General features: G+C 26.9%; 5 protein-coding genes and 1 long non-coding RNA gene across 7 annotated transcripts; 2 read left to right on the top strand and 4 right to left on the bottom strand.

Moving 5' to 3' along the window:
- Nucleotides 1–132: 132 nt before the first annotated feature.
- LOC107167721 (uncharacterized) lies at nt 133–5,969 on the bottom strand. The gene is made up of 6 exons (XM_089227929.1): nt 5,951–5,969; nt 2,552–2,636; nt 1,667–1,848; nt 1,267–1,426; nt 688–876; nt 133–632 (listed from the first exon to the last, which is right to left on the bottom strand). The coding sequence occupies exons 2-4, from the start codon at nt 2,561–2,563 to the stop codon at nt 1,312–1,314; spliced, it is 309 nt and encodes a 102-aa protein (XP_089084055.1). The 5' UTR covers nt 2,564–2,636; nt 5,951–5,969; the 3' UTR covers nt 133–632; nt 688–876; nt 1,267–1,311.
- Nucleotides 5,970–7,198: 1,229 nt separating this feature from the next.
- Nucleotides 7,199–12,937, top strand: WASp (WASP actin nucleation promoting factor). Its single transcript, XM_089227923.1, has 9 exons — nt 7,199–7,458; nt 7,534–7,761; nt 8,589–8,688; nt 10,575–10,667; nt 10,733–10,902; nt 11,039–11,291; nt 12,156–12,313; nt 12,391–12,492; nt 12,550–12,937. The coding sequence occupies exons 1-9, from the start codon at nt 7,363–7,365 to the stop codon at nt 12,700–12,702; spliced, it is 1,353 nt and encodes a 450-aa protein (XP_089084049.1). The 5' UTR covers nt 7,199–7,362; the 3' UTR covers nt 12,703–12,937.
- A 1,317-nt stretch (nt 12,938–14,254) lies between these two features.
- On the bottom strand, nt 14,255–16,253 carry Dhps (Deoxyhypusine synthase). The gene is made up of 8 exons (XM_089227925.1): nt 16,099–16,253; nt 15,905–16,002; nt 15,734–15,843; nt 15,312–15,677; nt 15,043–15,235; nt 14,847–14,950; nt 14,427–14,552; nt 14,255–14,366 (listed from the first exon to the last, which is right to left on the bottom strand). The coding sequence occupies exons 2-8, from the start codon at nt 15,978–15,980 to the stop codon at nt 14,286–14,288; spliced, it is 1,056 nt and encodes a 351-aa protein (XP_089084051.1). The 5' UTR covers nt 15,981–16,002; nt 16,099–16,253; the 3' UTR covers nt 14,255–14,285.
- A 3,159-nt stretch (nt 16,254–19,412) lies between these two features.
- Nucleotides 19,413–20,326, bottom strand: LOC107167716 (small nuclear ribonucleoprotein Sm D2-like). Its single transcript, XM_015516887.2, has 3 exons — nt 20,102–20,326; nt 19,740–19,998; nt 19,413–19,681 (listed from the first exon to the last, which is right to left on the bottom strand). Coding segments are annotated over exons 1-3 (378 nt in total). The 5' UTR covers nt 20,104–20,326; the 3' UTR covers nt 19,413–19,564.
- A 198-nt stretch (nt 20,327–20,524) lies between these two features.
- Nmdmc (NAD-dependent methylenetetrahydrofolate dehydrogenase) lies at nt 20,525–25,487 on the top strand. 2 transcript variants are annotated; one of them, XM_015516880.2, is made up of 8 exons: nt 20,525–20,860; nt 20,935–21,036; nt 22,381–22,565; nt 22,643–22,752; nt 23,325–23,490; nt 23,553–23,645; nt 24,333–24,440; nt 25,204–25,487. In XM_015516880.2, the coding sequence occupies exons 2-8, from the start codon at nt 20,972–20,974 to the stop codon at nt 25,458–25,460; spliced, it is 984 nt and encodes a 327-aa protein (XP_015372366.1). In that variant the 5' UTR covers nt 20,525–20,860; nt 20,935–20,971; the 3' UTR covers nt 25,461–25,487. The 2 variants fall into 2 exon arrangements, with proteins under 2 accessions (XP_015372366.1, XP_015372365.1); XM_015516879.2 differs by having other exon boundaries at nt 20,527–20,860; nt 25,165–25,487.
- Nucleotides 21,916–23,329, bottom strand: LOC149056430 (uncharacterized). Its single transcript, XR_016191795.1, has 3 exons — nt 22,907–23,329; nt 22,792–22,828; nt 21,916–21,929 (listed from the first exon to the last, which is right to left on the bottom strand). It is a non-coding gene; the product is annotated as an uncharacterized LOC149056430 (long non-coding RNA).
- Nucleotides 25,488–25,975: the final 488 nt, after the last annotated feature.

Raw genomic sequence — 25,975 nt, 5'->3', positions numbered from 1 at the left:
ACCATAAGTCAAGTTACCAACAGTCGCCATCCTTTTTTTAATGGGTGGGTGGTGGGGGGTTACATGGTGGGTGTCTAACCCTCTTAAGGATGAGGTTGATTACTGATTAGGTTTAATTCATAATAATATAAATTATAAATGATCCATGCTTATATATTTAATTATAAAGATTATAAAAATTTCTGCTGATGCATTTAATGGTTTCGAACAAGTATAATATGGGAAATGTATAACTGCAGCAGATTTAAAAAGAGAATATATCCAATTTGCAAGTGTTTATATGGAATTAGAAAAATCTGTAACCTTACCAAAAAAATTACACAAACACAGGACATTACAGATGTACTCTATTCTGATACAAAAAATGAACAAGATAGTGACGATGATAATTTTTATGTTGAAAATCAAGGTTATACAATGTATGCTGTAAGACAGGAATACAGGATTAAATGATGTATTTCCTGCACTTTACATAGCTCTAACACTACCAATACCAAGTGCTTTGCCAGAGAGAGCGTTTTCAAAATTAAAGCTGATCAAAACACGTCTTTGAAGTACTATATGCGAAGATAGGCTTAAAGGACTGATGATAATGTCATGTGAAAAGGATGTTCCTGTTTCATGTAATTTAACTGAAAAAAAAAATTAAGACAATAAAATATTCTACACTTTATTTTAAACACTTACAAATTTTGTGTTGTCCTTTAATTGGAAAATGATTTGCCATCATGATTGGATCTTTATATATAAATATAAAAGGACTTTCATTTTCTCCTTGAGGACATTTTGAAATGTACTCTTCTTGAGACAAACAATCCACTACATTCACACAGCCCAACAAACATCCAGTTGAATATCGTTTTGGAAATTCAATATCTTAACACAAAGTAGAAAAAATTAAATTAAATTAATTATTTAATCAAGAAATACAAAATTCTAATGTTTAATTTCATTAGGTACCTATTTAAAAACACAAATTATTTTGTATTTAAAAGTTTAAACGCCAAGGCTCAATAAAATAATACGAAGATATTGATAAATTGTTTTTATGGAGATTTTTAAAGGTTAAGAGTGCTACATGAATGTTCAAAAATTGAATATTTAAACAAAACACAATTTTTTATTAAACAAAATTAGTTAATTTGTTGTAACTCATAACTTATAATTAATCATACTTAAAAATGTTCACCATGTATTTTATATTTTTTTTTAATAGCTGAAATTATAACTTATTAGGAGCTCCAAGACTTTCAAATGTACACTTACCTCCTTTTAAATGTTTATAAAACGTCTCAATTTGTTTTAATTCCTCTAGACTGGGTTTTTTAGCTGTTGATGCAATTCAAAGTCTTCCGTGGTGTGAAGTAAACCATGTTCGGCCTTCATGATTAAAATGAAAGAAAAAAAATGTAGTAGTGAAAAGAAACTAAAAAGTAACATTTAAGTTTACTCATTAATAAAATATTAAAATAAATTAAAAACCGCTTTTAATTGTATAATACCTACTTAGAAAGAGTAAGTTTTATTTGTTGTGAAGATTTTTATTGTCAATTAATGACAATTTTAAGTATATTTAAAAATGAAAAATTAACGAAATCTTAATATGTTTGATTGAATAAGAAATAATACACATAGTACACAAATTGTTTAATGATATTTAAGTTACCTTTTAATGTTAAGTAACAAGAGAGATGCATATGGCTGATGCATGCTCAAACAAAGACCTGGATCGGCCATCGACATTAGCTCAGCATCTTGTACCCTACTGAATCCTGGGTTATTTTGTATGAGTGGCTTTTGAAGATCAATGGTGTGTCTTTTAATTTTTTTTATAGCATCATCATCAAACTGAAAGGCAATACAATTTTTTTTTTTAAATATATATCAAATGTATTTAATTATAATTAGGGTTTGGATTTGAAGGCAAAAACCTTTCTTTTAATAATAATAATAGAAAAATAATTTTTATACAAAAATTTTTTTCATTTAATTTCTAAGACGTATTTTTTTTTTTGCCTTTTTACTTATAAATGACATTTTTATGTTTAATTTTCTGTTGATTTAATAATTTTATACACAGCTTACATATTATCGGTACAAATGGATAAGAGCTTATGAAGACTGTGCATTGTTGATGTTATGATTCTATAATGATCTATCTGTTACCATCTTATTGAGAATTTGATATGGCCATAAAAGTATCCGTACTAGCTATTTAGAGATTAAAATATGTTCATAATGCGTAGATTCAAAAGACTGTGTCAGTTTGCATTTGTGGACCGTAATTGTCTTTTAATAATTTTTGCACATGTTTATTTTATTCTGATATTTTTTAAATTATGCCGTAAGTTAAACGTGATGATTCTAAATTTAATTTTTTTGTAGTACCAACTAGTTACAGAATTTACTTTTGTAGAATATTTTTTAATTGCTTTTTATATAAATGAAACGCCTTTTTTTACATTTTAAATGCTTTTTTTATTGATTATGTTGCCTTCAAATCCAAACCCTATTTATAATATATAAAAAAATAAGTAATATTATTTTATACCTTTATATCCATTTTTATCAAAGGGTTGTTTAGATGTTCATTGAACACAGTTGAAAGTGTCCCTTCACCATCAGACTCTACGTCTCTACATCAATATAATTTTCGACATTGGATTCATTGTCTTCATAAACTTTTTTATATGTTAGTATACAAAACAACTGTTATTTTTATCCTTAACTTATTAATTATGTATACATAGCAATTATGCAAAATCAATCGTAATTTTTTTTGTTTTTCTTGACCCGTGTTTCTTTTCTTGGCGTTCTTTTTCTTTTTTTGTAATTGTTCTCGTTGCTTAGATGATAACCAACCACTATTAACTGAATAATAATCCATTTGATTATCTATACGAGTATAACCACCTCTGTCCTCTATAGATTAGACATTCATCTACTCGGTACTTTATATACTGGGTAATTATTCGAAATTATCATTTTGTTTTTTACACCTACCTGATAATATACTGTTCGCATAATCATAAGCGAGTTTTACGGGCAACGCCATGCGCGATGGCTGAAAATTAAAATATAATATGAATTTTCTCTCATTTGCACAGCGAATTACACCCAAAATGAGTTAATTAATCACAATTTTTTTCAGGTTATTCAGCTAATATTGTATGTAATTTAATCATATTATAGTATATATGCTAAAAATCTTCCCCATTTTTTATTTTATTAATGATTGGTATTTTGGTGGGGGAGGGTTATGACTTATGAGGCGGCAAAATGTGTGTGCCCTGGCGACAACTATTCCTTGCCAGCATGTGTTTTGCAGAAGGTGCATAATGAGGTGGATGGATGAAGGGAATACAGGATGCCCGTTATGTAGAGCCCATATAAATTGTCTACAAAAGAATAAATATTTAACTATTTATTTCTTATAATAATGTTTTTGAATTAGTTTGCGTGTTTTGAATTGTTAAACTCAAGAAAAATATTGAATGATCAAATTAATCAAAAACAATTTGTTATATATTAAATATATTTAAATGTTTGTACATTTTAATGACAGTTAAATAAATAACAACAAACAATACAATATAATATTAGCATTATATTAATATTATCTTTTTTAATTATTCACAAAAATGAAAATATTTATGCTTAATTTATTTTTATGTTTTTACACAAGCCTTGATTACTGATTAGTAGTTTTAATTTAGGTAATTATACTAAAAGAGTGAGGTAATTTGTTAATATTATGTAAGAGTAAGACATTTTTGTTTCTTATTTTGATACTTGTATTGTCAAGGAGTTATTTTCAATAACTAATAACTATTAAATAACTAAATTATTATAATATTTTATATATTATATATTATTATTATTATTCAATAACTAAAAACTATTAAATAACTATTTACGTTTCAATTGGAATTTAAGTAGTAGGTATTTAAATATTCACTGGACATATTTTACTAGTTTATAATAATATTTGTAGAATTGTAACTACTTTTTTATCTGTAGTAAAAAAAATTCATGAAAAGAAATACTTTTGAAAAAAAATTCAAAAATGTCTAAGACAACATAATGTTATTAATTATTACTTTTTACTTTTAGTAGGTATAATTTTATATAAGTACCCCAGGGACCAGAGGTCAAGACACAATATGATACATTAAATTTATCATACCAAGACAGATGACAGACCTAACTATTTTTAAATAACTATTAAAAAAGTAGGTTTGTGTGTACCTATATGGTGAATTCTAGTGACTGGTAAAGGTCATATAATTAATAATTATAATATTATATTGTAAATTTATTGTTTTACTGATTAACTCATACAAGATACAACTCTTAATGAATAATATAGATTGGTGGGTGTCGCAAGGTAAATTTCTAGATTTGCCCCACCTGTAAAAAGAAAATGATCTGCGCTACTGATTTAAAAATATACTATTGCCTATAACTAAGAGACTTATAAAGTTATAAAATATACTAGAATTTGTAGACAACTATCTAAAATAATTTATCTTAAGCAAATTGTCACGCAACCAACCATTACTGATGAAAGTAGAATTTTTACTTTATAGGCATATAAAATAAACCGATTTGCACTAGGTACTGTCACAGTGTAGGAACCTAGGTACTTATAATAAATTAATATCAAAATATTCTTAAAACTAAATCATTTAAATAAGTAGCCAAGTAGGTATAAGGTATATAGTTATCTGTAAAAATAACAAACTAATGAAAAAAAATCTGGAAAACAAAACAAACTTTATATAATATATAAATGTTTAATATTATATTAAATTTGATAATTATGTTTTTTATTCTGTGGACAACTATTGAGTCTTATAGTATGGTGTTATATCAAAGATTTTTTTTTTTTGAAACCTATGTGTTATTATTAGGACTTACTTAGTTGAATTTTCAGAACATACTGTATGCTAAGTAAGCACAAAATATATTTCATGTAACTATGAAAGTGTGATTAAAAATACCAATTCTTTTAGACCATATTTTAACATTTTACAGTTTTAAAATCTTATTTGATATTTTGAGGATAATATTTCACAATTTTTTTCTTAAGTAGAAACTTTATGAAACATTTTGAGGAGGTAAAACTAAAGATTCCTAATTTAGTAGAATAATAAATAAACTAATTTAAATCAGTCAGTTATAGATTGTAATAAATGAAAAATACTACAGCTTATTATGGGTAGATAACGACTAAAAAAAGTTGACATAATATTATGTAATAGCCTAATTCATTAGACCATGGGTGTCTTAGTATTGTATCTTACTATTGTACATTATGGTTCATTAAAAGCACCATTAGATGCTAACTTCCAATTTCATCTATGTAAGACATTAAAACAGTGTTTTTAAAAATTTAAGTTATTTATTTTTATTTTTAAATAATATGTTTTGTTTTTGAAGGAATGAGCATGTCTTAAACTATTTTACAATAATTTAAAAATTACTGGCGTGGCTTGTAATTATTGTACAATTGACTATATTATAACCAATTTAATATTTTAATATTTTATGAGTTATAATAAATTTAACTATGATAAGTATAAAAAAAGGTTAAGAACCTACATAAAATATAACTAGAACTAGGTACCTATTTAGAATACCAATTTTTTTTATTTTAAATTTTTATTGTGACTATTTTATCCCTTAATTGCTTCTTTTCAATTACCAATATTATTTATTATTTATTAATATCTGGGTACTTACTATTAGTAGCTGCATCACAGAATAGATTAAATCTATTCTGTGGTTGCATCATTAGTTTAAAAAAAGAAATATGTAAACAAATTATAATTTGTATCCACGAATTTTAATTAACAATTAAAAAATTTCAATATATTTCTGGAAACATATTTTCTAACATACAATTTTCGAGTAAAATATTTTATGCAAACCTTTTTTTGGATCATACCGTTCTGTAAAATTAAGTTTTATTTTATTCCATTCTGGAATTATACATCCAGCGGAATTTCTGCAATATTATTATCTGGATTTTTACGTTCTACTGATATACATTCTTATCAGTTTAAATTCTATGCTATTTACTTTCTTTCATTTTATTTTCTGTTAAAATATTATCTGGGCGTTTTATATTTTGGCTGCTTTCAATTCTCTAATATTATTTTCTGTAATTAAACATTGGACTAATCTACTTTCCGGCGGTTTTTTTTCGGGAACATTATATGGGTCCGAAAATAGGAGAACTATAGTACGCAATTTGTTATATTTGGCGGTTGTCACAAATTAGTCATTACTAATTACTAATCTTGTGAATTTAGATGAAGCAGATAATGCTTATAAGTTATAGTCGTTGAAAAGACGACATATTATTTTTTTTGACCCACATACTCCTAGTTAAGGTGATCGCGACCCCCAAGTTGAGAAACGCTTGTCTATATCGTACACATCTTTCATCAGATTTAAAATATCTCATTTCTATAAAAATCCGTTCCCTAATTATATATTTATATAATTTAATAATTATTATATTTACATGATAAAATAAATTATTAGATATTTATTATCCGTGGGTTTACATAGCATTCAATATTGATAAAACGTATTTAACCATTTTTAAGATGACGTTACACCCGCATACGTTATCTCCGTCTTACAAGTGCGTAACATAGCAAATTTTATGCTCAGCAGATCACGTTTAACTCCGTTAGTTTAAAATTTAGAGTAAATTGACCTCTTACAAAAATTAAAGTTAACATTATTATCGAGGGCATGCCGTAGGCCTTTTTATTATATTTTAATTTTAAAGTGAGTTATGTGTATTTTAAGATAAACAAACAATTTTAAATTTTAAAATACACATAACTCACTTTAAAATTAAAATATAATAAAAAGGCCTACGTCATGCCCTCGATAATAATGTTCCCTTTAATTTTTGCAAGAGGTCAATTTACTCTAAATTTTAAACTAACGGAGCTAAACGTGATCTGCTGAGCATAAAATTTGCTATGTTACGCACTTGTAAGACGGAGACAACATATGCGGGTGTAGCGTCCTCTTAACCATGGTTTAGGAAATAAACCGTGTATTTAACCATAGAGTAATATTGTTCTATGATATCAATGATATTATTATTACCTATTAATACTACAGACTCTATGTGTTAAACAGATGTTATCACTTATCAATTTGTACTAAAAAGTGATTTACTGTAATCTACTGAATATATTCAACATTTCGATATTGACGATATTGTGCATTAAGCATTAAACATTTTAATAAATGTGAAATTATATCGCCCAACCGTCAATATTTATTCAACGATTTATTATCCTGTGTTTTTTACTAGCATCAGTAATAATTATAATGAAACCAGGATTATATCATGAACAAAAATGTTCACAGTTATTAAGCAAGGATGAAAATGAATCTGTGTTACAACTATTGGGTCCAAAATGTCAGGTGAATTATCTTTTATTCTTCATTCTTCATAGAATTTTTATTCTAATTATATAACACTGTCAATTTTTTTTATAGAGTTTAGCTATGGCTGTAGTTCAGTTTTTTAGCACAGATGGTCCTGAAGGTACTGAATGGAGGCAAAAAAATTTTGGAATACTTTGTTTTGTCAGAGATCCGAACAGAAAGTCATATTATTTTCGATTGTATTGTCCAATAAGACACCAGTTATTGTGGGAACATGAAATGTATAATGGATTGCAATACCAAAGTTCTGCTAAATTTTTCCATTGTTTTGAAGCTGAGGTAAATTGAAATAACTATAAGATATTTTTTATTTACATTAGGTAGTCCAATTGTTTTTGTCCATTATAAGTTATATCTCCTTAACAAAATTTTATTGAATTATAAAATATTTTTTTGGTGAAGATATTCCTTGAAATTAGGTACTTAAAAGATAAAATTTGAAAAAGAACAGTATCCATGTCATCAACTCGTATCATAAGATTATTCAATTTTATTCATTCAAATAAAATACTAATTTAATTTCCATCTAGGCTCAAAAGATATTTGAATATTAAGAATTATTTAGAATGCTTAAAACTGGATAAATTTGACATAGTTAATTAAAAAAAAATTGAAATTATTCATTAAACTTTTCAATTAAAGATGAATGCCACACCCATGTGTTATTGTTATAGCTGTAAAAACTTTCAAAATTTGTATTCAGCAAAACTAGATTTGTGTCTTCATATTTAATGTTAAAGTTAATTTATCTGTCTATTATCAAACTTTTACTAGTTGGATTTTTACGGTATTTCAATCTTTAAATAAATTAATAAAGTATTTTTTAACAGTAATATTTTACATTCTCATTACTTGCTTGAAAATTCAAATATTGAATAAAACAAACACAGATTATATTCTTAGCTTTAAGTTTGATATTAGATCAATGCTTTTTAATTATTAAATCCGACACAACACACAATTAGTTCAGCTGATTGCAAATTTACTGTGTTGTATTTTAAACCAATAGACATAAACACATGTAAGTGTGGAACTCTTAAGTGTATATTAAATTTAAATATTTTATGTATATATTTAATTAATGATGCTACAAATATTTAATATAGGAATGTATAGTTGGGTTCAATTTTGCTAGTGAAGATGAAGCAACAGTATTTGGAGAGACAGTTATTAATTTACAAAGAAGAAGACGAGAAAAACGAATGGGTGACTTAATTTTAAATTTTTTTGAAAATGTTTTTAAATTTATTGGTTATATTGGTATAACTTATTGTATGAAAAAGTAAAGATTATAAGGTTATTAATTTATTAGTCAGTTACTTAATATTTAATAGCCATTTTAGCTTAGGTTAGGTTAAATCAATCTTAATGTTCAAGTATAGCTAGTAATTTAAGAGGACACCACACCCATATTTATTGTCTCAATCTTTCAAGTGTTTAACATAACAAACAAATTTATGTTCAGCATTTCACATTTAATTTAAATAGTTCAATAATAATTTTAATGAATTGCCCTGTTTTTTAACTTAATGTAAAAGGGAAATTTTTTAACCCTTTAATTTAAAAGTGAACCATAAATGAGTAAAATATTATAATTAAAAATGATCTCATTCTTTTAAAAAACACAAACAATGTTATTTATCTTAATTTTAATAAATTTAAATTTATTATAAATTATAATATTAAAACTATTGAAATTAAATTTGAACTGCTGAACTTAATCAATGTGTCACACACATTGAATAAGACATAGTAAGACGAAGACTACAACTAGGAATGAAGACGTCCTCAAGTAAAATATGAATAAAAATTTAGATTCATCATAATATAAATCAGTGGCATATGTAGGATTGGGGTTCTAAGGTTTTAACTCACCTGAAATTTTTTTCTCTTTTTATTTACCGTCATAATCAATACACTGTAGATAATTGTTTGTCATTTTTAAAAGATATAAATAAATTTTAACATTGTAATAAAATCAAGAATTTTAATTCAATTATTTTTTAGCTGATAAAAGAATGTCACTTAATGTCTGCCAAAATTACTTTATTAATTATAAATTTATAACCATGTTTATTATGATCTCAAGAGAAAATGACTCTAGATGACTTGATTGAATATTTAAATCGTAAACTAAATTTGAAACCTACTCAAAAATTATTTTTGACAACTATTGTTAATTATTTAGCAAACATTAATGTAAATACAAGTATAAATTTCATTTGACCTGTTAAAGAAGATTCCTCCCGGTGATTTTTCGTTTTTGTCTAATAGTGAATTATAGTTTCCAAACGTAACGATTGATTTAATGAAGTAATAAGAATTCTAAAAACAGATTTGAATTATTTATTTGGTTTATTTTTCTTGAGATTGATTTTTCCACATTTTTAGTTCATGATTTTAAATTGGAATGGGGGACGAGGTGGCCGAGCGATCTAACGCGTCGGCTGTGGCACAGCTGGACTGGGTTTGATCCTCGACCATCAGCATTTTTCTCCGGGCAAATCACGGTGTCTGGAGAAAAAGAGCTGCCATTCCCCACTCCGGGGCATGGTAGTGCCCCATTAGAAATTCTGCCAAACAGGCCTCCGGTGTAGGTTAAGTTAGAACACCCGGACAATAGCGAGTATTTTTTTATTTTATTGAAATGAAAATTTTTTAATATAACATTTTTAGGAATTTGAGATCCTGTGTCATGTGTGAGTTAGACAAAGATAGAAAAACACCGAAAGAAATTCTCTTGTATGACTTACCTATATCAATAATTGTGTAACGGCTTAACTATTTTATTTTATTTTATGTTAATTGTCTTATAATTATTACTTTAAATGGTTTTTTTTCTAGATCAAGTATAATATTTAAGAGTTTAAGAAATACAAAAATAAGCATTTGAAATAATTTTTAAATGTTTATGTTGTTGCTATTTATTAATATGGTATGAGAGAGGGTATGAGGATGTAGCATCCCATGAGTCTGTTATAAATTGAACGCAAAATTCCTAACTGAACTAAAATCTTGCATACGCTACTCACGACATAATATAAATAAAAAATATATATTTTAAATCATAATAATTTATTGAAATTTTTTAGAACAAAGGTCAAAGTCACACAATAATCAAAATAATGTCTTGCAACCTGCAAGTAATTCTAATAACACTCATGGACCACCAGTTCAAATAAATGGTAATTAAAATTATTTATTTTGTTGTTAACAATTTATCTATAATAATTTTGAATTATTTATTCAGGTAAAAGTCATAAAAATAAAGGCAAAACTTCAAAAAATAAGAAATACACTAAAGATCAAATAGGTCTACCAGAAAATTTCAGACATGTGCAGCATATTGGTTGGGATCCAGATCGAGGATTTGATTTAGGACAGATCAAAGATCCACAATTAAATACATTCTTTGCTAAGGTAAGGTGTTTATTTTTATATAGTTAATATATGCATAATGGTTAACAATTAAATATATTTTAATAGTCATATTTTGTGTTGAGAAATTTAATTCAATTAATAATTAATGTTACATTTCTTTTTTTTTTTGCAACAGGCTGGGGTTTCAGAAAGTCAACTACGTAATCCTCAGACTCGAGATTTTATTTATGATTTTATTGATAAACATGGTGGTATGGATGCTATTAAAGAAGATGTTCAAGATTCGCTTATTCCGCCTCCTTTGCCAACAAGATTTCGTCAAGCTCCACCTCCACCTCCACCTGTTTCCAATAATACAGCAAATACCAGAAGCCCAGCACCACCACCCCCTCGGCCAAACAATGTGACTATTCCAGTTAAAAAACAAGGTGGGTAATAAACATTACTATTTATATAGTATAAAATAAAAATTTAAGCACAATAAATAATATTGTAAAAAAAATTAAGTTGGAAGTGGCTACTACTACAATTTATTAGGTGTAAGTTGTCACTGTAATGGATGTGTTAAATTTGAAATCAATGATAACCTTTTAAATAAGTAATTTTGTCAAAATTTGAGTGTATGTTTTTTAGAATTTTTGGTTTTAACTTTTTTTATTATACTATCAAATCATAACTGTGAAAATTGAAAATTTTATACATACACGTATATAAAAACAAAACAATTTTCAACTTTTAGCAATTTCATCAAAATTAAAACTTAAAATGCATATACAAATTATAAATCCAAACAATAAATGTGAATACATGTTCTTCTATATTATGTATCTTTAATATTTTTAAATGGTTATAATATAAACTTTAAAGGATCATTGTATTAACTTTCAATCATTTTGAAGAAACTAACATTTTTTATCAACATTAGTAATGAAAAAATTATACCATGTATTAAAAACGATTACTTAAACATTTTTTGAAAATTTAAAGTTTCTATAGTTATTCATTTTTAAGTTACACAAAAACACAAGATTTTATCAAAAACTGCTTTTGGATAAAAATGTTCTTTTTCCCAATTATTATGAAAAATACTGGTAATTTTTAATTTTGATCTCTATAAATTTCAACTAAACTCTACCCCCAAAATTGAAAATTGAAGATAAACAAATCAAAATCCACACACTGTACTTTCACATTAAGACCAAGGCATCGCTCTGCCATAACTCTCAAATTCCTTAAATTACAGCCTTTAATTACATATTTTTGATACAAATTTCAAAACGTTTATATTTTAGAAGAATGTTTTATTCCTCCACCTCCGCCATTAATGAATGCAGCTCCACCACCACCACCCCCTCCACAAATGGAATTAGCCAAGAGTAAGCCTGCCGAAGCTGTACCAGACACTAGATCTGCACTTTTAGAAGCCATCAGATCTGGTAAAACACTCAAGGTATGTCTTACTACTTTTTTATGAAATAAATAAGATAATGTAAATATAAATTGAAGTAATTTAATTATGTTCTTTAGCATGTTGATACATCAAATTCTATAAAAGTGCCTAACACCGCAGAACCCAATTCAAGAAATAATTTACTTGATCAAATAAGACAAGGCGTGGAATTAAAATCGGTATTACTTTAAGTTTTTTTTTTAAGAGATAATATTTATATTTATTATATTTAATAGGTACAACCAATTGAAAAGAAAAGTAATAACAATTTAGAAAGTGATGGTTTAGCTGGGGCATTAGCTAGAGCTTTAGCTGAACGAGCTAGAGTTATTCACAGTGACAGTAGTACCAGTGACTCCAGTGAAGGTGATGACGATTGGGATGATTGAGTTATCATTATTATAATATAATAACTTTTTTTTTAATTTATATACTTTAATATACTTATATTTACTGTTGGAAGTAGTTTTGAATTAAACATTTTATTTTTCTTGATAATTTGGATTTAAATTTAAATTTCATTAACTGCATTTATATTTTATTGTTATGATAATCACAATCTTTGTATATTGTATATAATCAATAATTTATTATGTGATATTAAATATTTTAATCATTTCTTTTTTTTTTTTTTTTAATTGCAGTGCTTAAAATTTAAAATATTCTTTATATATTAATCATATACTACATATAAAAAAAAACTTGTCCCGGGTGATTCATAATCGCCTAGCCGGAATCGCCGAAGCTATGACTGCGCCTATGAGTATGAAATTTAGTCTATAAGTTCATCGTGTAATGCGAAAGCCCTTAAGAAAGAATTTTTTAAAATTCTAATCCTACAGGAGTTAAAAGGTTATACGGGGGGGTCACTATTGTCTGACATAATATGAAATAACTTTTGTTCTATTCAATATTTAAAAAAAAAAATTTCTATATAATTCATAGACATTTGCGCTACATTTTTAATGTAATATTTTTATTTTTTAATACTGAAAATTAAAAACTTAAAAATTGATAAATTTTTTTTGGGATAAATTCAAAACAGCCTATTTGTAAATCTGATTATATGATCAATTTTGATGGTAAAAAGATTTATCTAAGCCAAGTAGTTAATTTTTTAGAATTTTTTTGGTTAAATTAATTTGGAACGTAATGACATTTAAAAAAATATGATTTTTGAGAATTTGCTTATATGAGTATATTTCTTAAATTATTTACGTATCTTATATTATTAACAATTTTTGTCATATGTTAAATTAGCATAATTTTTATTTTTTTGTCTGATCTTTTTGATACACTGTATAATATTAAGAAAAAAAGTTGTTTAATTGTTTTTATCTCTGGTACTATTTAACTGATTTTAAAATTTTTTACCATGAGAAAGCTACACAATCCCTTAAATACACAGGCTATAATTTATCTTGATAAGTTGCCCTTAATTTTTTTTACTACAAATTTGAAATTTTTTATAGAAATAACAATAATACTAAACATATTTTTGTGTATTATATGGTCGCTGTTTGTCATACAATTTGGTATGGAAGAATCAGAAATTAGTAATTAGTTATTAGGTACCAATTTTAAAAATTGTTTCACCTTTACAAAGGTAAAAATGCGATAAAATATTATGATTGAATATACTTTAAGTCCTGTATTTTAAATGACTGTGTTAAAAAATTTTTTATGGCGATTAAGATTGAGTAAATTCATGGACTAGTTCCACAGACTGAGGGATTCTGGGCGATATCTTGTTTTTCTGTGATATTTATTTATAGGGCATATAGCGATTAATTAATATAATTTCTTTTTCCTCAAAAGGTTATTATAGAAGGGGATATGAATTTACTAGCATTTTTATCCAATTATAAAATAATAAAATGCCAATCATTAAAGCCAAGTAAGGTGAAAATTGATTATAGATAAATAAAAAATTAACCAGTCTTATAATAATATTTAAATATATTTAATAGATTCATTTTTTATTTTTATGATATCGTTTTGCAAAGGTTTCTCCAACTAATAGTGGAAATATTAATGTCGCATCACCATAAATCTAAAAATAAAAATTTTTAAAAATGAATTCATTGAACTATTGTCAATGCACAAATATTACTTTCACTGGCGAAGCATCTGCTCTTATTTTACCCCATGAAACAGCTTCATCCGGTCGAGCTCCAGAATCACTGCCATCATATTCTGATGCAGTATTCAAATAAACAGCATAATCAGCACCATTTCTCTAAATTAACCAATTAATAAAGTTAATTAAAGCATTAGTGAGATAATTGGAGAATAATATTTATAACCTAGTTTTTGTTCATAGCCTGAAGAGAAAACAACAAATTATTAAATTAGTTTTAAAAAAAATGCATTTATCAGAGAAGACATGCAACAAGTGAATCATTAATAACAAAGACATGTTGGGTATCTATATTATACTAGATTTATAACAGAAAAGTCATATTGGAAATTTGAAACTCACAGTTATTGGCTTATTGCTTAATGTATCACTAATCTATAAATGTGCACTTACCATCAAATTGGCATTGCAAATGTGATGTTTTATCACTCCACCTCCTATTATAATCATTCCACTATTAGCTGCTTTTACCGCCATTGTGTTCAATCTTCTCAAATCTTTGAAATAAAAACACAAAAAATAGTTTACTATGTACGATAATTAAAAATAGTACTGCAAATACAATAAAACATTATATGGCACACTTTACCTTTTAATATATCAATTATAAGACCAGGATTTCTAAAGGAATGAAAGTACATCATATCTCCTAAGCTACCATCTGTTAATGCTGGACAAAATATAGGGATCTTATTCTTAGCAGCCCAATAGCATATCGACTGTTCATCATTTATTTCTAAACCTAATCTTTCAATTATTGTAGATGGAGTCCAAGAAATATTCTACAATGCATAAATATTAAATCAATTAGATATTTAATACTTTATAGTAATATCATAGCTATATTTTTATAAATACTTGTTCTTCGAGCAACTTGTCTAAGATAGGCATGACCCAATTCTCAAATTTACAGTAGTTATTGTTTGGAACTAATAAATTGCCAATTCTGTTGATGCCATCTTCACGGAGAGTGCTACCTTTTAATTGAAAATCTCCTATAAATGTAGGAGCCAAACATTTTATTAGGTCTTCCTCTACACCTCCAGCAGTTGTCACTATACAGTCGACCATTTTATGTTGGACAACAAAGCGTATTGCGTCACGATTACCACATGAAACCATATTTGACGTATAACCAAGGAACATTGTGCAATTTGAACGGCGTTTGATAAATTCGTCTTCTTCATGAATATCTTCTTCAAATGGTTTTTCTCGTTCATCTAACTATGCAAAAATTAAAAGTAAATAAAAAAAATGGACATCTACTTCTATCATCTAACCATTTTATTTATCTGTTCGACAGATAATCCAAAATTCGTAGCCTGGAATCCAGAATACCGATAGACGGACAGTAACTGTCCATAGTCAATTCCATTGTTCCAATCATAACCTAATAATGAATTGGAATAATTTAAAACAATAAGAAAACCAGTGTATAAAAATAGTTGAACCTTTTACAGTTGGATTTTCGGACGAAATGTCTAGACTCTTTTTCAAAACTGCATCTGATGCCTTTTGTGGCTCCATACCACTTTTTGGTTCTATACAACTTATTTAAATGTAGAAATAAACAATAATTGTAATTATAATGTAAATATTTAAATAGCTGTAATAAAACTGTGCTGCAGGTTAGGTTACTACTTACTATTATATCATTGAAATTTAATTGAAATGCATGAGTGCATCGTGGATACTGGATTCGTTTTCGTTATACCCGTTATCCACCTTGGTTGTAACTATGGTTATCAGTTATCACCAATCACCTAATTATTATTATATTTTGCCGTTTTCTGGTTGGATGTTGGTAGCCGGAAAAATTTAAGTTTATCGTAGTACAGCAGCTACTGTTCCATTTATGAGTTTTTATGACAAAATCTCGATTTAAAATATATATCTACCGAAGTTCAAAATAGGTCTAAACCTCTAAACTTTATTTAGTATTACTGTAATCAGGGTTGGGTACTTTTCAAATACATAAGTAATTTGTAATTGGTAATTAATTATAAAAATATTGATGTAATTTGTAATTGGTAATTAATTATAAAAATATTGATGTAATTTGTTATTGGTAATTAATTATTAAATGTTAATGTAATTTGTAATTGGTATAAAAAATTTAATTTTTCAATGATAAAAATTTATAATTTTGGATTTTCTACAATGTACAATAATATGTATATAAGTAACTTGTAAAGCATAAGTTTTATCGAAAATTCGGTACCGAGTACCGATACTAAAAGATAATTTTATGATGAACATTACTACAAAATACAGATAAAAATAACTATCTTCCACAACTACCCAAGTTTGAGGAACAATATCTCATCAACGGATTAACGAAAAATGAAAATGTATACGTGATTATTAATTTATGAAATTTTATGTATAGGTTGCTATTTGAAAATAAAAAGGTAAATGACAGTGATTTACCTAATAAAAATAAGGGTGAAAAATATAAAAAAATATACAATTCGAGATGAGTGTAAATCATAGAGTAATTACTCTATGGTGTAAATCTACACTGAAAAAAAATAAGTAGGTAGCAATAATGAAAACTTAGATCAATTTAACAATATCTTTGTTACTCCTGAGCTGACAAAGAAATTGTCATTTCCACATCATTAACAATGTTAAATTTACAACATGAATAAAGTTAACAATTCTCCCACTCAGTGGTGCCGAGAACATGATTCAAGTCTGGCAACGGCCAGATCTAATTTTGGGGGTGGGTGTCTGGTGGTAGGTGGTAAAATTAAAAAATGTATATGAATAATGAATATCATAATATTATATAGGTTAGGTTAGACATGTTACCATTATTTAGATCGTACAGCTTCTTTCGTTCTTGTTGTTTCTTTATGTTTATTTTTCCTGCCTTTGTCCCTCATTTCAATTCTTATTATTCCTATTATTGAATAATATTATTTAAGTCGTATCATAATTTGATTATCAATGACTCTTATAATATTAATTGGGGCCCATTTAATATTTAAATCATCAATATCAAAAATACTTAAACTACCCGGTTGTGTTAAATTTTCTTCAACAACATAAATATGCATCAAAATGCGAATGATAATAATTTACTTTTAATTCTTCGGCAAGAATTAAACAATTATTTTCATCGGAAACTATAATTTGTAAAATTTTGAAAAGATTTAACATTTCAATCATCACTCTGGTGACAAACATATCTACTTTGAACAAAGTTCCTTTGTAATCTACTTGGGTATAACATTTAAATTGAATAGGTAAAATTAAACTTTGTATAAATTGTAAATATTCATTATTTTTAATTTTGTGAGTTTGATTAATAATTAAATTAGTTGGAGCAGGATGGAAAAGTTGATATGCGAATTTCATTTGCATTTTTTTTCTCAAAGTAGAAGTTATATTTTTTACGAGAGGAAGTAGCGTGTGCATATAATTTAAGCTCTTTATGTTTAGCTTCGAATCTAAAGCACCAAAAATGCCTCGGTGGACCCAACTGCCTAATAATGGTTGGGCAATGAATCAATATGTGGTGCTTTGGTTTTAATGAATCGTGAAATAATAAAACATATTGTCTATTATGATTCTGAATTAAATTTTTTAAACTCGTTACTTTTTGTTCACATATACTGTAAAAAGTATGTCAATAATTTGTAGTAAATTCATAAATAATAACCAAACTTCATCATTTTCAGGAACCAAGTCCCCGACCATAAAGGGAAAAAAATGTGTAAAAGTCATCATTTCATGAGCAGACATTTTGAGATGGAAGTTTTGCAAATGTTTTTTGTTTATGGAAGGAGAAATATTTCCTATCTCTATTAGGATATTCACTTTTACATCGGAAACCATCCCCCAAAGTTTGAAATTGAAGCATTATTTCGACTAGTTATGCTGTACAGACAAAAAAAAAATACACTCATCATTGTAAAATCAATACATTCATCACTCTGTTCAGAATCTTAAAAGTAAAGTGGACATTTTTATTTTTTACACCTGCAGTACCAGTTTTCAACAAAAGTAATTTGTTTTTTGTGTATAATTAAATGAATGCTTAAGTGTTCACTAAAGGTTAATAATATGACCATTTTCCACACATGATACAATTTTCATAAAATTATGAGCTATCTACATTTTGGATTTATTTTTAGTATTTCTTTAGTTATTATTTCATAAAAATATCAAATTTATTACAAGGTTCTTCATTAAATTATTCTAAGAACAGGCAATCTAAAATATATACATCCATTATTTTTTTTAATCATTTAAAGTTTAAATGCGAATGAATCAAATATTAAAACTAAGAATAGATAGCAATTTTAATCAATTCACTGTAGATAATTCAAAAATGTTATGAGTGAAGACTTAAAACTTAAGCATACATGATTTTACAAATAATGACTTTTTCAAATGCAATATTCAAAATAAATTAATTTTAACTAGATCCTGTACTACTTTAATAGCAATATAAATATATCAACAAAATATTCAATTATACTTGGTAACATAGGCTAACACTCAGCTCAGAATAATTTATCATTGAATTCAAATTTAATTAAACACTACAGTGACTTTAGACTCACTCCTTAGTCTTTAATGATTAACAAGGTACACTGAATGCCTATTTTACAGTAGAGCGGTTATTTATTTTCCTCCTTATTAATCGTAGTTTTATTGTGTTAGTTTAGGCAATCAATTTATAATTGTAGATTGCTATCTTTAAATGTTTAACATAATAAGGTAAGGTCACAATTAATTGTATAACTTGTCCAGTAGTTACTGCAGTACAGTTTAAGTTAAACCATTATGCATGACTACGGTTAGGTAAGATGACCGTGTGTAACATTATCTTTAATATATTGAATTATATTTTTGTTGGTTTTATAATTGTTTTCATAAGATAGATTTTGTATGTAATAATTAATAGTATTTTTCAAATGAATTGACAAGAAAAAATCAATGTAAAAATGACACACTAAAAAACAATTTTAATGTGTTCAAAAAATATTCAGCCACATTTAAGAACATATTATTAAAGTTAGATTATAGGAAATGAAGATCAAACTTATATTTTGAATGCAAATATCTTAAATATAATTTATGAAAAGGAGGAATACATATTAAGGGGCCAGCGGTGTTTGCCGGACAGCTTCTTTAGGGTTCTTGACAACTAAAATAACCGAATCTCCACGTAGAAACATTTTAGATATATATTTGTCTCGACTAACAGCTTTCGCCTGAAATAAATAGATAAAATTTAATTTTTATACTAATTTCAAAAGCTATAATATTTACTTTTTTTTTGCCTTTGCCAGTTTTAGGTAACTCGGTCCACATTTCTCGTACATTTTCTAATACCATGTTACAATGTCGATCAAATGCTTTGATTCTTGCCAAAAGTTTTCTGTTGTTACGGCAGTTTATCAATACTTGAGTGTTATTACGTACAGATTGGGTTAATACCGACATTGGGCCTGTAGTGAATTCTTCTTCTTCACGTTTTGCTAACTCTTCTGGAGTCATCTCAGACTTTGGTTTGTTTGCTACAGCAGCCCTATATAAATATAAATTAATACAGTCATGAGTAAAAGATAAAAAAATATGTAGCATTTGTTATAAATGTAATGAAAAGTATTAATCTGAACAATTATGCTTACATTTTTAAATTATGTTTTATTAAAAACGAATAATATTAAACACGACGATTTTAACTCAAAGATGCGCCCGGCAGTCTTGACCAACACTAACTTACAACAAATTACAATACTAATTAGTAATTTAAAAAAAAAAGTATATAACTAATAGTAAACTGTAAATATAATGGTAAATTATAGGCTACAGGGCTATAATCTGTTATCTGTATTTATATTTATATTTTATAGGTATGAACCACGGACTAAAATCTTAGGACTTGGGCCGCGGGTAAACTAAATGTTTGTTCTTTGATACTACAGATTTTACGTTACAATACGGTTACAACATCATGCTGAACCTCCGGCTAAATGAAAACAAATCGATCAGCTGTTTGACTGTAAAAACTTAAAAATTTAACTTAAAAACTCGATGATTTATTTACGATAAGCCAAATTCGATAGCCAGTAGCCACGAACTCGAACTTCCTATAAGAATACTGAATACTGAATAGTGGCCAGTGGCCTAGATATTGATTATTGATTAATAATTAGGGATTAATATTATCTTAGTTCGTGCTGATTGGCATATTATTTTATTAATTATGTTCAAATTTAATTTAATAAATCTTTAAATTAACATAATCATTTATTCATTTTTAATTATTTATTCGTAAATCATTGGGAAAATGGGGATAAAATTATAATTTTTTTATTTACATGTATTTGGATTTATATGAAATCCTACTTCATAGCTTAAAGTGTTACAGCTCAATTGCTTAATAAGTAAGTAGAATTTAGTTTTGAATATAAAGCCCATTTATATGACTTGTGCTTTAAATTATTTTTTTCTTTTATAGATACTTTCACTGACCTACTTTCAAATAAAATTTTATAATGCATACCAGGTATTGGACTGGTGTAAAATTGTTTACAAAAAAATTTCATTCTTCCTGCATCAGGTAAATTATTCAGCAAAACAATCTATTCTTGTTTATAATTGTATATAAGTATGTTGTAGTTATCTTGGTATATTTGGCTTTCTTTGACAAGTAATAATACAAATATTATGTTTTATAAAAAAAAAAAGACTCATGTTTTGTATTCTATACATACATGCATAATATAACTTAGGTAGTTCAAATTTTCAATGTAGCTTTTTAACTCAATAGAGGTTAAGTAATAAAAAATAAAAAATTTGTTAAAATGATCAATCTCCTATTGATGCTGAATAGGCGCAGACTGGTAAAAATGGGCACTTGATAATATATAATTTTATGGTAAAAAATAACAAGTTTAAAAAAAATGTAATTTGTACAATATTATATTATTATTTAATTCATTTTGGAGACATCATTTCAAATTCATATTGTTATATTTATTTATGTATCTATATTTGTGAAATGAAATAAATATCATATTATATGTATAAAATATAACTAGATACCAAGTTAACTGAATAAAACATGTTAATAGTAGTTAGAATGGAGTTTTAAGTGAAAAAATATTATTTTTATTTATACAAAATGAAAGGAAAATTAATTAAGATGGATGAGCCACAAGAAAAGCAGAAATTATAATAAACTGGCTGAAAATTGGCTACACCCACCTCACACATGAATACCTAATCAGTGGTGTATTGGTGAATAAATTTATGAGTATACGCACCTAAAAGTATTTGAATAGGTATACCTTAAAAATTTTACTCAAAATACCTTAATGCTAATATTATATGGTTGCCATTATTATTTAGTTTGAAATTACCCATGTATATTATCAATACGTCTAGAAAGTTAGCATTTGCATGTTTAACTCAAATATCAGCCAGAAACCATCATATCATTCCTCAAATACCCTGAAATGAAGCAATTTATTTAGGAAAACGTATGTTAAGATGGTAATTGAATTGTTAAAAAACAAAAATGATGTCATGTACCCACATCATATACTTTGAATTACACATATGTTAACTTGAGAGAATACTACTGGATGTATATAAATATGGCACATTTATTTTATACATATTGTGGCAAATATATTTTAGGGCAAGGGATGCTGTGGCATCCCAGCATCTCAGCCAGCCTACGTCTGATGCTGACAATTGTTTTCCTATAATTTATGTCAACCAGTAACCACTCATATGTATAAAGTATAACTGAGAACTATTGTTGCCGCACTGTCTTATAAAGGTAGACAGGATGAGTTATTAACTAATATTGTTAGTTGTCAATGTTTTCAAGCCCAGAATTTTTAAGAAAGAATGTATATTGATAAATTTTCCTTTAACGCTAATATTATTCTTTTAGATTGAATGCTACAGTTATAGATGGGAAAAGTATTGCTAATACTATATTAAATGAACTACGCCTGGAAACTCAAGAATGGGTTTTGAAAGGGAATCGGCCTCCCCATTTAGTAGCTGTTTTAGTTGGACAAAATCCAGCTAGTAAAATTTATGTGTCAAACAAAATGAAAGCTGCTAAAGTTGTTGGTTGTTACACTATTTCAATGGCAATATAATAAAAAACTTATATAATATTTGTTTTTATAAATAGACATTTTAATTAGGTATCGAAACAAAAACAATGAAGTTCAGCGCATCAACAAGTGAAAATGAGCTTCTTGCTTGTATCAAATGTTTAAATCATGATGAAAATGTTGATGGAATCCTAGTCCAGGTAAGTTATAGTTCCTTAAAGCATAAAATATTAACTAACCATTTGTATTGTTTTAAGACTCCAACATGTGATGTGCCTATTTCAAAAATTATGCATATTGTAATCTTTAATTTTGGATCTTACACCTATACCACTTTAAAAAAATATGTATTACTGTTAATATGGGGGACAAGGTGGCCGAGCGGTCTAACGCGTTGGCTGTGGCTCAGCCGGACCAGGTTTGATCCTCGACCATCAGCATTTTTCTCCGGACAAGTCACGGTGTCTGGAGAACAAGTGCCACCATCCCCCACTCCGGGGCATGGCAGAAACCTACAGGTGCCCCATTAGAAATTCTGCCAAATAAACCTCCGGTGTAGGTTAGGTTAGTACATCCGGACAATAGCGCCATACGAGTATTTTTTATACTGTTAATATTGTTATAGTACATAATTTGAACTCCCCTAAAATACATAATATATATTCCATTACTCATTAGAATAAAAATCCCTAACATTTTTTGGTTTGTAATTAGAACATAATAATAAATATACAGGGTGATTTTTTTATCACTAACATGTATGCAATTTTAGTTACCACTTCCTGATCATATTACTGAACGAACTTTGTGCAATGCTGTGGCACCACACAAGGATGTTGATGGTTTTAACATTGTTAATATTGGAAGATTTTGTTTGGATATGCAATGTTTGGGACCATGTACACCATTGGGTGTTCATGAGTTAATTCGAAGAACAGGTAAGATTAAATGCTACATTTAAAAGTATATTTTATTTTCAAATAAAAAATAATTATTTCAGGAATTTCTACTCTTGGTAAAAATGCCGTTGTTTGTGGAAGGTCAAAAAATGTGGGTATGCCTATTGCTATGTTGCTCCATGCAGATAATGCAGGTATATTAAAAATTGAACTTGTAAACTGGTTAGATACTCATATAAATCAAAAATATGTCGTTAATAGTACTTATGCATAAGACCATGACGAAATAACAAGGTATGATCACAACAAACTGAATTTCGTTCAGTCTACGCAGAATAGGGTGGGAGTAATCCTCGTCATTTGATTGGCTTATACTTTACGCGCCTTTTATGAGTTTTTGATTGTATAATGCATTGTGTTATATTAATAATAAAATATTAAAATATTTATTTACTTTACTGTGTTTATGCATAATATAATTATTATTTTTTTTTCAAATGCTAGTTAATAGTTATTTCGTCATGCATAAGACATTTTTTTTACACTTTTATTCATAAAATATGTAATATAAGCCCTACTGTACCATACCTTAATCTCACTTATACACTGAATAATTTCAAAACATTTTATTAACTATTATTATTTGCCTGATCTTTACAAATTTAAAAAAATTCTATATAAATAATCACCATAATTTCCCTGGTTTAATAATCACAAATCGACAAATTTGCTTTGCTTTTTTCATTTATAAAAAAATCATGATAATAAAATCAAAAAAGACTACCTATGTATAATTACTATTTATATTGTATAAATAAATCATAAATTAAAGTTAATTATGCTAAATATATGATGTAATTTATTTTAAATCTTATATTAAGGTGAGACATCAGCAATGGATGCAACAACAACAATATGCCATCGATATACTCCACCAGATCAACTAGCTTTATTTACTAAAACAGCTGATATTATTGTATCAGCAGCAGGTAATATATTTAGTTATAATCAAGGCTCGGAACTTTAGGCATTTGCATATTTGTCTAGAAAGTGCATATTGAAATTCGATTCATTGTACGTATAATTTAAATACAAAATTTTTTGTTGCATAATTTTACATATTTCGTTATTTATTGTACAAATACGCATATTTTAGGTTCATGAACATTTTTATGTATATTTCATAGATTTAACGAAAACAATTTTTTTTTTTTTAGAAATTTATATTTAAACAAAAAAATATTAGATATATGACAACCGAAATTCTAAATTTAATATAATTTGACAAAATAAATTAATTCATCAATGGCTATTACTGTATTGCTCCCAAGCACTCAACAATAATATTATCTCTATACTACTGAGAACTCGTAGGTAATAGTGACCGCCGACCGGCCTGTATTTATTTTTATCAACATTTACCACTGCATTAATATTTTGTACCATGATATGAAATATATATTGTAAATCGTAGGTAATTTGTGAACAATTATGTTTACAATTTTGCATGTAAAATGTATTTTGTTCAATAAATTGCATATTTTTGCATATTTTCCATTTTTTTTACTACATATTATACCGCATATTTTGATGATTTTAACGCATATGTATGCGCATATTTGAGTAATTTATAGCGCATAAAGTTCCGAGCCTTGGTTATAATACTTAAAAATGTTTTTTGAAATAAACTGGGTGTATGTATTAATCAATTAGGTGTTCCGAATTTAATTCGTGCTGATATGGTTAAACCAGGAGCAGCCATAATTGATGTAGGAATAACCAGGGTGGAAGATCCGAAAACATCTAAATCATATCTAGTGGGTGATGTTGACTTTGAAAAAGTTAAAGAAGTAGCAGGATACATAACACCTGTCCCCGGAGGAGTTGGTCCAATGACAGTGGCAATGTTAATGCATAATACAATTGCTGCTGCTAAAAAAACTGTGATTTATAACATACTTGATCCTGGTGCTGTAATATATAAACAAGCCTCACAATTAAAACCATAAATAAAATGCAAAACAAGTTATAAACAACTCAGTTATTTGATTTTATCGGAAAAAAATTTGGTCAGCTATGAATTAAAAATTTTTTACAAGTATGTGACAATAAAAAATTAAGTTCATCAAAATAAGCTGTAAAACTAATTATGTTTTACAATTTTATAAATAAAATAATATTGTTAAATATTTTACATTCATATAATACCTTGTTGGTATGATTTCGTAAGTTATTTTTATTATAACTGGCAAAAAGAACAGACGTTACATAAAACATGGCCAGAAAAGCAGTTTTTTGATTTTGAGTACCATTTAAGAGCTAAATTGTTAGTCTAAAACTAGAAGAGAGTGTAATTATAAAGTACGTTTTGATATCATACCAACAATTTATTTTTATTTTTTGGGTTTGTTACTCATGAATCATGATGTTGTAATTGAACTCAACATTTACAAAATATTTTTTTCTTCAAATAATTGAATTGGTCACTAAATCAAAAAACTTATTTTGCCATCATTTTATGATG

The sequence above is a fragment of the Diuraphis noxia genome, unplaced genomic scaffold (genome assembly GCF_037042655.1).
Source record: "Diuraphis noxia isolate RWA-SAM2 unplaced genomic scaffold, SU_Dnox_SAM2 contig0004, whole genome shotgun sequence".
NCBI lineage: Eukaryota > Metazoa > Arthropoda > Insecta > Hemiptera > Aphididae > Diuraphis > Diuraphis noxia.
The sequence above is the reverse complement of the archived record's forward strand: the minus strand, read 5'-3'. Positions and strand labels throughout refer to the sequence as shown.